At 34.6% G+C, this 15,067-nt stretch overlaps 2 protein-coding genes across 2 annotated transcripts in view; one reads left to right on the plus strand and one right to left on the minus strand.

The window, feature by feature from the left end:
• LOC112045981 (serine protease gd) overlaps positions 1–2,699 on the plus strand; it is a 36,436-nt gene extending 33,737 nt beyond the window's left edge. Inside the window, exon 10 of the mRNA XM_052883227.1 lies at positions 277–2,699. Within this exon, the coding sequence (XP_052739187.1) occupies positions 277–461 (185 nt within the window). The 3' untranslated portion in view covers positions 462–2,699. The remainder of the gene's footprint in view (positions 1–276) is intronic.
• The window catches only part of LOC112045989 (sex-lethal homolog), a 39,259-nt gene continuing 26,887 nt past the window's right edge, over positions 2,696–15,067 (minus strand). The window contains exon 8 of the mRNA XM_024082419.2: positions 2,696–6,025. Within this exon, the coding sequence (XP_023938187.1) occupies positions 5,760–6,025 (266 nt within the window). The 3' untranslated portion in view covers positions 2,696–5,759. The remainder of the gene's footprint in view (positions 6,026–15,067) is intronic.

Raw genomic sequence — 15,067 nt, forward strand, 5'->3', positions numbered from 1 at the left:
ATGCCTCATTAGTGCGTTGGGTTGCGTCGTCACAACGAATCAACGTATTGTATGCGTTGCGATCATGCATGACGTCGTAGCGCAAGAGAACGACGCACTTACCCAGTTAATCTCAACATTGCATACAAAATTAGCACTATCCATCGTCTTTTAAAACATCGCCTGCGTAACGTAACGCAACGCACTAATGGGCAGTGCATCGTTTTTACACGCCGCTTAATATACTTAGCTATATAACAAAGGCCAACTGACAGCTGTCTATATCGCTGTGAACAGATTCGTCGTCGTGCAACGGCGACAGCGGCGGCGGCATGGTGTTCCAGCTGCAAGGTGTGTGGCACCTGCGCGGTCTGGTGTCGATCTCCCTGCTGGGCAACTCGTACAAGTGTGACGTCACCGACTACTTAGTGTTCACCGACCTGGCGCACTTCGTCCCGTGGATTAAGAGCTATATCTCATAATAATATATGGCCCGCTCTACACTCACAGCGTTCGCGCCGCGAATGGCGTGAACTGTAAGGCCGTTCGCGTCGAATACGTTCATGCTTCGCGCTGTTCGAGATGAATTTACTACTTATGATGATCTTTAATTTAGTAACTAGAAGAAGAATATTGTCACAAACAATTAGGTACTCTCATGAATTTCTATTGTTAATATTAATTACGTACTATTACTATTTAGAAGGTAATAAAATAAATACAATGGTATAAAGTTAAAACATCTTTATTTATCTCTTTTTGTTATTTTTTTTTCTGCCAGTTAACTTACTAGCTGCTGAGAAAGAAAGGCAAGAAAATGTCGGTGTCAGTATTTTCCTCTTCAAAAGGTTTGCGCCTAGTCCACACACGCAAATGCGAGCGCACACTCAAAAATTTTCAGAGTTCGTGAGTGTAGAGCGGCTATGAACTATTCCAAAAATTCACTCCATGTCATCGACTGTTAAAATCGACAGCACAACTGCTATTGGCAGTCGTCCACAGATCCACATCGTATCGGATGCATCGCATCAAACGGATCTTAGTATAGTTTGTATAGAAAGTCATACAAGTGTGTCTAGTGATCCGCATCGTACGGATCGCATAGAACGGATTTTATTTATTTACCATAAGATTAAAAGTCCGTTTGATACGATGTGTCCAGTACGTACTGTGCGGATCTGTGGAAGCTTGCCATATAGGTCACGCCAAACTTCAGGTCCGCTACATTGCAACACTCCGAACTGCGCAGATATTATAAGCCAGCTACGATATGTTTTAATGCGCAATCACATGCCTTGTGTGCAGAACGGACACGAAGATTGGTGCGACTTCTATATAGAAACGTTCAAAAAAATATTGTTTTTATTTTATTGAAGCCATTTCAATCTTTTTATTTCTTCATAATAGACCTCGAAATTTGTAAAATTTTAAAAATCTTCATTGAAAATTTATTTTTAAAACGACAACTTTTGTGATTAATGAAAATAATTGTTAAGTCACTGATATCCTAGTGAAAATATTAATTAAGTCATTGAGAACCTAGTGAAAATATTAAAACGAATCGTGTTCAATGAGGAGTAAAGTAAGCCGTAAGTTTATGCGATGTTTAAATTACATTGAAGGTTGTGTAAATACACGAATGTTATTGTTAAGTTTAATTAACATGTCAAATTGAATAACCAACTTTTAGTAAGGTTTAATTTAGATTAAAACTTAAAAATATGTCTTTAACTGTCCCAAATTTCTTCCAGATTTGTTTAGCCGTTCTAGAATTATAGCGGTTAGAAGTAAGGAAATCCTTCTCTGTGTATAAAAAAGTGTCGAAAAAAATTAATGAAAAAAAAACACCCTAGTGTCATTTTAACAGATTACGAACTACATATTTGTAACTTGTCGACATATAAAAAAGATTCTTCATTAGTGTGTTTAGTAAAGGATCCCAATATAAGAGAATAACCTTCACCCATTTGTTTACTGAATGAAAAGTGTTTTATATCAAATTAAATATGCCAAAAAAAACTAGTTAAATTGTTGATTAATCATATTCTGGAATGACTTTTACACAAACCATTGTCAATATATCTATTGACTTCAATATATGTATTGTTGCTTCGTCGCAACGGTTCAACCCATTGTATGTCACACTTTCGTAGCGATATACTACGTCACACTACAAAAGATCGGCGCGCATGCAGTCTGTCTCTACAATGGATCGAAACAAGTCTCTTTCCATAGCAACAGAGCCCTGTTGAAACGCTGCGACGACCCAACGCTTTAATGTAGAATGTAATCTATACTAATATAATAAAGCTGAAGAGTTTGTTTGAACGCGTTAATCTCAGGAACTACTGGTCCGATTTGAAAAATTCTTTAAGTGTTAGATAGCCCATTTATCGAGAAAGGCTATAGGCTATATATTATCCCCGTATTCCTACGGGATCAGGAACCACACGGGTGAAACCGCCCGGCGCCAACTAGTTAAAAATATACGGAAAACTACGCACGACACTGCAACGTCGCAACGGAATAGGGCATTATCGGCGCATTACTCTAAGACGTTTCCTTACTTCTTTCCTTTAATCTTTGTTTTATGGAAAAAATAAGAAAAATATACTCATAAGTGTTTGTATTATCAGTTAACTTAAGAGTTAAATAAGTTAGCGAATAAAAAGTTTGAAAATGAAAAAAAAAATATATATATAAATAAAAATCAAAATTAAGTGTACTCTTTTATTAACACCATCAAGTGTTTACTGTACAATACAAAGAAAATTAAAGTAATAATATTAATATAATGAATAAAATCTATTTTACATGCCCTCCACATAATGTAGGTATCGGAGAGACAAATTATAAATACATAAAACCTAAATCGCTTCATACCTACTTATCAGACATGGGGGCACTGGATGTGCAAAACGTGTAGTTTTACCCAAACGAGCAATGTACCGATTTATATGCAAAAAAAAATACAAAATAACTTAACCGAAGGGCCAACACAGTAATGACTAAAACCAAATATTTTAAAAGTCTAGCGTTGCAATAGGGTGGCAAACCGAGAAAAAATAAGGTCAGCTTCCCACTACAAACGGCAGATTTGCCATAAACCGGACACCAGACAAAGGTGTTCATATTACACCGGATCCTACAAGAAAATCGTAAATTATAATTTTGAATTTAGATCTGCTGACCTATTCACTATTTTGGTCTTTATTATCAACCTATTAAAATAAACAACAAATAAATTGACAAAATGCCATTTACCTGCTGCGTGACATACACCAGTAAGTACCGGATGACATTAGTTACATAGAATCTCAATCTGCCGTACGTCAAAGACAGTGAATAAGCCTGCTGTGCAGGTCCGGCATAAATGTCCGGCTTGGTATTTTTGCCGGATCCGGGATAGCTTCATAAAAATTTTGCAGCCACTAGCACTTCCAGCTGTCCGGGTCCGGCAAATCTCCCAGTTGTGGTGGGAACCCGGCCTAAATAATTTGAATCTTGAAATTTGAGAATCTCTTCAATGAATTTGCCACTAGCTTCAAAATTATAATTACACCAACCTTTTGTTACAACCTTTGCTTGTAAAATTGATGAATGAAAAAAAAAATTACTAAAATCACTTTCATAAAATTTTGGAAAAAAATTACATTGATGGCATTTTCCAAAACACCCTTTAATTGCAATGATATATATCAACCGCAAACAATACTAATATCATAACAGCAGTATCCATAAGATATAAATTGATTACGACCATAGATAGTCACTTTTTCTTTTATTGCATAAAATTGACATATACACAAGTAGAAATAAATTCCGCATCTATCAATGTGCAAAAAAATAACAAATACATACATAATACAATTAAATAAAGACCACGTTAAGAATAAAGAAAAAACTTAAAATACATTTATCTGGAACAATTAAAATATGCTCAACAAAATCACTAACTTAAAGCACTTAAATGATTAAAAAAAAAGAAAAAAAAAATAGTTCACATTCCAATCATTTACTAGTAACTAAAACAACGTGTCTTGAACCAGAAAATGGAGCGAAGACGTGCATATTATATATTAAAGAATTCATATTATATATTAACATTAGAGAATTCATAATTGTTTATTACGCTAAGGGTTCAAAATTATTATTTGCCGCGATAAGACCGTAGCGAGGGATTTAAAGGCACGAAGTGTTTTTACCAGCTGTAATCCGGCCCCTGTCTATTTCGGCGCCCCCTGTAATCCGACACTCTACAAATTTTCACTAATGTGGGTATAATATCATCATTTCATTCTTTTCATTCTTTACAAGTTAGCCCTTGACTACAATCTCACCTGATGGTAAGTGATGATGCAATCTAAGATGGAAGCGGACTAACTTGTTAGGAGTAGGATGACCATCCACACCCCTTTCGGTTTCTACACGATATCGTACCGGAACGCTAAATCGCTTGGCGATACGTCTTTGTCGGTAGGGTGGTAACCAGTCACGGCCGAAGCCTCCCACCAGCCAGACCTGGACCAATTAAGAAAACCTCAATCAGCCCAACCGGGGATCGAACCCAGGACCTCCGTCTTGTAAATCCACTGCGCATACCACTGCGGAGGCGTCGAAAGCCGAAAAATCGTCTACTTAGGCCTTTTGTATAGACTTCCAAACACCGCGGTCTCGAATCGCCAGCACCCAACGACTCCCTGCAACCCTTTTGATGTCCTATATATCGCTTGGTGTATACATTATAATTTGTAGAATCCTAGTGCTAATATCATCGTAGTTCTCTATAATGCGACAAATTTGATAGTCCGACACTGATACGTTTGTCTGATTACCGGGGGTCCAGTGTAACAATTATGCAATCGTGTACAACACACACAGCTTTTCATCTCACGACGAGAAAAATGCTCCTTACATATCAAGAAGTATCATCGAAATGTATTAATTATTCAGCGCTATATAGCATTCGGACTAAAGTACAGAATAGTTACTACCAATTTAAAATTATTTTTAACCTCTATCTACCGTGATTTGCCAAAAAACCTTTTAATATTGAATCAACTTTCCACACTAGAAGATAAAGCGTATTTTTCATCTCGCATCTAGCGAGATGAAAAATACGCTTTCTCTGTAAATAACTTTATAAGGTAACTCATTATATATCTTATTTGTATATAGGTATATAACTGCACGTTTTCGGACCGTTCTGTTATGTGCAAGTTGACATGACGTCATAGAAAACGCACAATTCACTGTCACCGTTCACTCTAAAATAGTTAAAATTCATTATTGTTGCATAAAAAAAAAGAAAAATAAACCAATGGGGAAAAAATATACTAATAGGACGATCTCCGAAACCTATATTTACATCTTGAGATCGACTCACTGATACCAATAAAACTTTCATCCATCTATTAACTTATACTTCAATCATTATATTATTATATCGGATAACTCTGAAAACGGTAAGTTAAATAACTCTCGCAGTTTATTTTAAAATACCCCATTATCTATGCAACAAAGTTGTATTCTGTCTATTTAAATCGCTTAACTGAAACTTTAGGAAGTATCAGAAGTAGGATCTACAACTTTAATGCAAAGAAAATGGGATTAATTTTAGTCTAATTTTATAGATATTCTATATCCAAAATGTGAGACTACTGCCTTCTAGAGAAATTGAAAGCCAACTATGTTTGGCAGACTTGTAAACGTCTATACGACCTTTAGATAGTCGGTTGGAAGTTTAAAGGTTGGAAGTTAGAGGGATATAGTATTCTATTTTACCAATAAGGAGCTGGAACGTTCCTACTCCTGGGTCCCTTGAACCTCTCCTCACCTCCGTAACCCTGACCCCAGGGGAAGTTCCTGCCACGACCAGACCTAGGGGTGACCTTTCCAGGGGGGAAACCCATCCGGTTGTTGGGGAACGCGCCCGGCTTGAACCCGTTCCTCGGCGTGTTCGGATGGCTCACCGGCATCGGAGGGTTGGGGAATCCGTCCCAAGAGTCCGGCATCACGCAGGATCCGCTGTTCCACGTGAAGTCCCCTAGAGAATACCATCAAACCAATTTAAATGAAAGTCAAGAAATGTATTTCCTGATCAAAATAATATCAGAAAAAACTATGTTAACAAAAAAAAAAACTTCATTTCTGTGTTGACAATTTGCTAATAGGCGGAGAACCAGACCTTCGTCATTTTGTAAAAGCTAAAAGTTGGTCAGCTCATGCTCACACCATAGGTGAGTACGGTAGCCTACTATGGAGTTTGGACTGTGTTGGCTTTGGGAGTTAGCAGGTTGCAAGGATCCAGATCCTCAACCGTCTAAATTTTAAGTGTAATTTTTGTGTATTTTCATCAGCATAATATGAGAAAATATATCCCCAGTCGCCAGTCAATTAGCTCGCGTTAACCTTTCGAAAAACACCATACAATATAAAACTTTAAGGATATCTAGCGAAGGGTTGCCATGAAGGTAGGTGTCAGGCAAATGGGGAAATAATTTCTCATAACAGAGGAAAACATGGAAAAAACCCACTTTATACTTAGACGGTTGAGGATCTGGATCCTTGAAACCTGCTAACTTCCAAAGCCACCACGCCAAACTCCATAATCGGCTACCGTGCTAACCTATGGTAGGAGCATGAGCTGACAAACTTTCAGCTTTTATAAAATGACGAAGGTCTAGGGTTCTTAGACTATTCTATCTTCATACAAAACACACGATTTGTCCTATTCGACATACAAGAAAACGTCTGTATATAAGAGTGATAATAATTATGTATAGATTTTATTGTACAAAAAGAAAATATCTTTCTATTTTTGGAAGTTGGTTTATATTTTCTTGTGAAAGTGGCGTCGAACAGGCCCTTTTGTGTGTTAAACTGAAGGGGTGTCAGCAAATAAGAAGAATTTATAAATTAACATCAAATAGATGTCGACTTATAATCATCTTGAGTGAGTGGTAAGCAAATGCTTTTACACAAAACGGTTTTCGATGTCACACGCCAAGCCCGTATATCTCCAAATAATTTAGCAATGCATTTATTTTGTGCTGACATTCCTTGCATACGCAAAGGCGTTTATGCTGTCACTTACACCATCCGTCATTAATAAACCGTCTTCCAGAAATAGGTTGTCTACAACATTGTTTATCTTTTGTATTTTTAATGTTTTTCTGCTGCCTTTGTTAGTATATTAAATAATTCCAATGAACAAATAAATAAACATAAACAAAATAAATAGTTCTTCAGTGCATTAAAAATAAAATGCGTTGCGTTTTTAATAATAATAATATTTATTTTACAAGTCTACCGTTTGGCCGAAAATTTGGAAGAATACCTTTACACTTCGCTCCATCCATAGACACATTGCTGAATCTTACACAATTTACAAAGAATAGGATTATTATCCTCTTTAGTCTGTACGTGAACGACCTGATTGAGGAGCTGAGAAGCACCAAAGTAGGTTGTCATATTGGAGCTACTTGCATGAATAACTTCAGCTACGCCGATGACATGGTTCTTCTCAGTCCCTCAATCAGGGGTCTTCGTAAACTGGTAGGAATTTGCGAGCGTTACGCCTTAGAACACGGTTTAAAATACAACGTTAAAAAGACAGTGACGATGGTGTTCCGTTCAGGCAGAGGTCCAGAGACAATTCCGGGGGTGTTGCTGGAAGGTAACGTTCTGGAAAGGGTTGAGCGGTTCAGATACCTCGGGCACATTGTGACAGAGGGTCTCGTTGATAATGAAGATATTGAGAGGGAGCGACGGGCTCTGGCTGTTAGATGCAACATGTTGGCGCGACGCTTTGCAAAGTGCAGTGAGCAAGTCAAAGTGACATTGTTTAGGGCATACTGCTTATGCTTCTATTCATGTCAACTTTGGACTAAGTACACCAGACGCGCTATCAACAACATCAGGGTACAATACAATGACGCGTATCGTATCCTGATGAAGTTGCCGCGGTACTGCAGTGCGTCGGAAATGTTCGCTTTGGCCAGAGTACCGGACTTCTTCGCGATTATGCGATCGCGAGTCGCAAAGTTTTGGAGTCGTTTGCGATCCTCGAAAAACGAGATCCTCACCACACTGGCGGAGTGTCAAGACTGCTCAATTCTTAAACATTGGCGCTCAGTGCACCAGGAGCCGAATAAAAAGTAATGTAGGTAATGTACCTGGCTACTTATAATTTTAGAATTTTTATATTTTTGTATTATTATTATTATTACTTTTGTATATTTTATATTGGGTAAATACCTTTAAATAAAAAGTTATTATTATTATTATTATTATTATTCAATCATATAACATACTGATTTTAATTAATACATTACATACATATTAAGGCAAAGGATTACATAAAAAGTTTACGTTTGAGAATTGGTAATTATTCAGTTTTACAATGAGTACCTACTACAAAAACCCAATCCACAGTATGAGATTTAGAGTGTCGCGATCGTAGGACTAATACGAGTAAAGGTTCTAGCACACATTAACTCGGACAGTCTGTCGGCAAACCGTAAGCGCGGCGTCGGCGAGCCGTAACCCAATCGACATCTGTTTGATGACGATGCAATACATTTAGTATCCCTTTCCCAGTTGATATCTGAGATTTCGTATTTATAAAAATGTAATGGACCTAAGCGTTCAGTTTTAAAGTTGCGTTTTATAAAATGTTGAGTTGATTCAAGTCAGAAGGACTTTTGTTTCGAAGGGAACCCAGTACTTCTATTAAATATCCGTAATCTAAACATTATTGTGTTGTTTTTTACTATTATAATATATACAGACAAATTATCAATAGCGCAACTATGAGCGATGGCACAATAAAACTAATCTTTAAAGTAAGACCCATTAGGTCCATTTTATATTTTGAATTTTGTTTCTGTTGTTGAATAAGTTTGTTTGTACTTATTTCAACCAACCTAAAATGTGATTCACACCCTAATCTCATACTAAGGATATTGTTCGTCAAATGTAAGGAATTTAGAGGATTTTACCCCCACAAATGCATTATTAATTAATTAGTACCTACATGAGACCGTTATCAAAAACTAAACAAGCTATGAGTTCGACACAGTCGATTTTTTTAGTTTGTAAGAATCTAGATAGTCTCGTCATAGTCATAATTAAAATTAACGGGCACATATTTTATGAAGAGAAAAAGACATGTAGCGATGGAGTTCAATAACCTCTATCCCAAAATAAAGAAAGAGAGAATTATATTTTCATTTAAGCCGCCAATCGACCAATAGGTCGACATCACTGTCTTTTTCTTCCTTAGAGATTTGTCGTGGTACGCATCTCAATCCACAGGTTCTAAATTCCTTAATTTGACGCACACAAAGGACCAAAAAGATTAAATATTAAACATGATTTCTAGTATATCTTGAAATGGATAATTTTAGTACCTCTGCATATGTCACCACATGCACCAAACGTAAAGTATCTACATACGAAACTGTAGGTTTCTAGCATGTATAACCTCACCAGAAAAATTAAAAACCCGGCTTGGAGAGCCACTATTGGGGAGGATATTTTTAGCAGTTTTTTAAGTATACTAATGGAAGGAAGTCATGTCATCAGGTGTTGCCTGTTAGATATTGCATAATAATAACCGCCTTCGCCTGTTAATTTTCAGTTTTAATAATTATTTTTTTTAATATTTCATTTGTTTGTATGCAATAAAGTATTTCTTCTTCTTTTGTTACTACTAATGGAATTAATCTGTTGCTTTCTTTTAAAAAAAAATTAGGTCCTTTTTCTTATTATATTTACATGATTCTATGCAATGACATGTGCAAAGGCAGTTAAGACATTTAAACTTTTAATCTTGCCTCTATTTCTAAATGTCTATTTTATCAAAAACTCGAAAAGGGACTACGCAAAGCAATTAAAAAAATATATATACTTATTAAATTACTCTACACGAAAAAGTTTTTATGAAGTTTTTAAACAAATACGAAATACAAGTACAGTAAGTCAGAAAATAATTTTTGAATACATTTAACAAAATATATTATTGATTAATTATTATTATTATGTATTAATGTTATTATGTAATATCTATCAAATTATTGTGAAATCACTAAATATTTCGATTATCTAAACATTAGGGAGCCTAAGCGAATGAAAATAATTATAATAACTTTTTAGTCTTAAATACACTTTTGAAATTCTAAATTCCTAGGACATTGAAAATCTGAACTGTTGTTGGTAATGGTACTAAATTGATCAATAAAATACCCATATTTCAAATTATATGGGTGAACCTCAACCAGAGAGCGTAAGAACATTTTTATGCCAACTTTTTTTTTTTGGCTGGGTAGAGGCTTCAGCCGTGACTAGTTACCAAAGTATCGCCAAGCGATTTAGCATTCCAGTACGATGTCCTGTAGAAACCGAAAGGGGTGAAATTTAAACTAGTTTACGCAAAGTTTAGAACACAAAAATGTCCTGAAGCCCTTAAAAGGAGACTGGACTTATTTATTCCAATCAAAATAACACGACAACGTCAGTTGTTGACAACAGTTTCAATAGTTCTTAAGAGTTTATCCAGGTAAATTCTCACTATTATTCCAAGTACCAACACTGTATTGTTGATACTTGGAACCATTGCTATGCCAATAACCAATAACCATTCAAAGTCATGATTGCCGGTGAATTTACCAGCACATGAGGCTAACTAACACTTTTTACCTGATTTTGACAGGTTAGATGCGTTCTTAGCAATTGTACCATGCGAAGTAATTGTCTGTTATATTCTCACACCAATTATTTACCAGACTTGCCTCGCTAGAGGTTACAGAATTTTGTTGGTGAATTTGAGTGGGATACAAGTAGGGTTGCCAACATTTTTTAAGAAAAATACAGTATTTTTTAAATTTAGCTATTAAAAAATATAGTACGCTTCAAGAAAATATAGTATTTTACGGGATAAGTAAAAAAAATTATTTATTTATTTTAATAAATCTACCTACATTTGTTTGGATTTGTTGCATTTTTCAGGTTTTTTGCTAAAATAAGTCTCATTTTATATGCATTTTCACAACTAGCTCGTCTTTTTATCGTTTGCATAAATTTCACTATTGCATCTCTGTCTGTCAAAAACGAATGTTTGTAAAATTTCAAAATGAAAGATTCGTTTGTTAGATTTCAGTATTAAAAATGTAGTATTTTTGAGTACTACATATTTCTTCAATAGTATATGTATAGTAAGCAGACCCAAAATATAGTACAATACTATATATTATAGTACGGTTGGCAACCCTAGATACAAGTCCAATAGAAGATAATCGGTCTGAGGTTATATACGACAGTTTTCGTTTTAGGGCTAAATTTACATGTTTCCCCCAATCCTTGAGAATTCTCGCATTAAGGTGTACGCTTTAATGCTACATACGTAACGGAAGTTCGTATTAGTCGAAATCTTAATATTACTCGTCACTTTCAGTTTCAACCGCATCCTCGACAGCAAGTGAGAAATCCCCGAAAAAAGTGCAACCAATTTTTTGTTTTGATCTAATTCGTACACAATTTTGTTTTACAAAAATTATAGTAAAAAGTCAAAACTTAGTGTCGACAACTGACGTCATTTAGTTTCCTGTTACCATCACAATACAATCAGGCCAATTATACAATTTCTAAAGCTAAAGACGTAAAAATTGTTTACAAAGCGATAACAATATTTTTTTTAACTATCCATTTATTAAAATATCGTCACTTTCATTGTGTTGTGCCGTTACCATTTTTTTAAACTAACTCTATTAAAGATTTCATAATACTAATAGAACCAACTTGAATTTACGAGTACAGTAGGTACATCGATTCGAATTAATAATCGATCGAATATTGTAGAATTATTTCTAGAAGATCCAAATTAAAAACAACCTTCACCCATCTATTCACAGGATGAATAGTCTTTTATATCATACTAGCGGACGCCTGCGTCTCGTTTGCATAAAATTCAGTTATTCGTAAATCTCGCAATAACCATGGATTTTTCGGGATAAAAAGCCTATGTGTTATCTATCTTCGTTTTAAATTTCAGCCAAATCGGTATAGTAGTTGCGGCTTTAAAGAGTAACAAAAATCCATCCAAACTTTCGCGATTATAATATTAGTAGGGTTCAGTAAGAACATATATTTCGAGTAGGTTGCCTTAAAGTTTTCTGGCCAACCTGAGATTAACAACTAATGAAAGTTTGGCCAGGGGTCTTTTTAGGGCAACCTAAAAAATAGACACTTTTATAATATTATATTTGATATAAAACTCTTTTCATCCATTAAACAGATAGGTGAAGGTCGTTTCTAATTCCAATCTTCGACCGATTATAACGTTATTTCATCACGCAACGGTATACATTGAAAGTGACGACAAAATAGTTTCACAGTCCTATCCAAATCTCGTCACTTGCCTTAACAATAAAACATTAAACGTTGCCTATCAAATGAAACATGAAAAACTATCCTAAAAGCCGATTTCACCACCATTTGAACAGTTGAATAGTATAACCATACGTTTTATCAGTTTCTTACTTCATGCCAAACATTGACCTCTTATAATAAAAGGACGCACAATCATGTAGAAAATTTCACTTAAAAACTGGGCAATTTTGCTTTGACAGTTTTAGAATTATTGGTAAAGAATATTATACCTAAAGGCCTTTAAATATAGTCCAATATTCAATAAAATCCCAGAGCAAATTCAACCTTAAAGATTGAATTTAAGGTTGAATTTGCAAATGCGACTACTTGAATTGAGTGCCAAGAAGTTGTGTTTGGTACTCATTAAGACGACGATAGAGATTGAGGACGATGGATGGATGGATGGTGGAGACGACTATTGGTCGCTGATTGTGCATCCACATTTTAATAGGAGATCGATGATGCCAAGTGACAAAGGCAAAACATTTGAATATACCTCAAATACTTATCAGAAGGTGGTGAAACGTATTGAAAAATCAAAAATTAACTTATAAATAAACTAAACACTAACTTATTTCTCTAATCAGATTATTTTAGCGAATATACAATGAATTCACTTTATAGTAAGTGGTCAATCTTTTATAGCTTTTTTAATTTTATTTACCTATCATACAATTATATCAATTTATTTCGCTTATCAGTATAAATATCTTCAATTTCCACGTCCAATTAAACGTTATTACACCGACAAATACCGACCAATCACCTGCTTTTATTGTAAAAATAAATCAATTTAACTTCATTTCATACCTTCTTTCCTTTTTCATGTCAATTTCAAACATCTAACACATACCGGTTCATCTGTAACCTCAGACCAATTACCTTCGGACTTGTATCGCAAATTCATAAACAAATGTCTGTCGTTTTTCGAAGGGGACAAGGTAAACTCACACGTCGAAATATTAAACACCAATAAATATATCCTGTGTTACAACCTTACACTACACACAACTACAACTTTAAATCGTTATACACACATGAGTAATTTTAACACAATGAAACATCGACGCGGTTTGTATAAACACGTTTGATCATGATCATGTACTTTTGACACAGGGGTAAGGTCAAGCGAAAAAACAGGTCTATGGTAATTAGTCTGAGTCTGTAACCGATATGGAATCGATTACTAATATAAGTCGTTACTCGTTGCTTCACTATAACGATGTCATACCGATATTATAATATCCAAATATCATAACCTTACCCATACGATACCTATACCTAATCCAGTAGTATTAGTAATTCCAAAAGACTTTCAATAATTTTATATTATATCCATATCTTTGCTTTTATATAATTAATTGCGTATTCAAAAACACGTTATACTATCTCTCTCGCGTTCATATAAAATATTCATTGTATATTGCTATACAATACAATGACCAAATTAACCACGGACACATTTGCTAAAATAAATTCATAAAACTAAAATGTAACAAATTGAAATACCACAAAGTCATAAGCGTTTCTAATCTAGTTGATTCTCAGACCAATTTTAGAAATACCAGTATCACACCTATTTTCAAAAAACAAAAATGTCTGTCATTTTCTGAGGTTTTAGATTTGATATATATTTTATACTAAACTAGAAGATTTTGCCCGTATTTTTCACTCTTTACCGACGAACACTATTACAACTATGAAACATTCTGTCAAAATATATGATCGTTCATCATATACTTTGACAGAAAAGTAACGTCTAGCGAGGCAGGTCCTATACAATAATTGGTCTGAGAGTTAATTATATTGAAACAGAAGACACTTCATTGATCTGTGTAATGCAATACAAGGACAAACTAAGCCCTGGGAGAAAAATAAAATGCTTATAACCGTTCCGACACACAAATAACCGTTTCGAAGTATCAACATACCTAATATAACCCTCAACAACAATGAGCATCGACAGTATACACTTAGAAAGTACGCTTTATTAGGCACAATTCAATTTTGTTAACTATATCTAGCATACTATACCTACGGTCCACGGTCCGTGTGAAAATCTACCATGTCAGTTTTTTTGTCCATTTGCTAAAGGATTATTAATTTTATCATAATCAGGATTGAAATACCTCTATTTATTTATTTATTTTGAAATATAAATACAAAAACTTTCTGCAATGCTAGTAATAGAAGAATACAATTAATCTACACCACGTGGCCGGTTTTCACACTGACCTATCATTATGGATACATACATTATCTACTTCCTCGTTACTTAGTTATTTTATAAATACATAGTTAATTACAAATACTAAACTAAGAAGTTGTTTTACAGTTAGGGACGGGTGCCAGATATAAGCAAATAAAATATTTACATGTACTTATTCAAGTTTTGAAATGGAACGTCGACATCAGAAGTGGGATTACTACAATAGAAATACTTAGCATCACGTGTGTATTAGTATATTTTAATTAAAATAAATCACTTGACTAAATAAAATCCTTCTTTATTTACCCTAAAATCATTGCTAATTTGAAATTACGACTATAATTTTAGACATTCCTATAATAGAATTTTCGTAATAAAAGTGTAATTGATTATGAATATAGTATAACTTATAAGTCTGGCACCGTCCACGGAAAGACTGAAGTATAGTAG

The sequence above is a fragment of the Bicyclus anynana genome, chromosome 8, assembly GCF_947172395.1.
Source record: "Bicyclus anynana chromosome 8, ilBicAnyn1.1, whole genome shotgun sequence".
In the NCBI taxonomy this organism is placed as follows: Eukaryota; Metazoa; Arthropoda; class Insecta; order Lepidoptera; family Nymphalidae; genus Bicyclus; species Bicyclus anynana.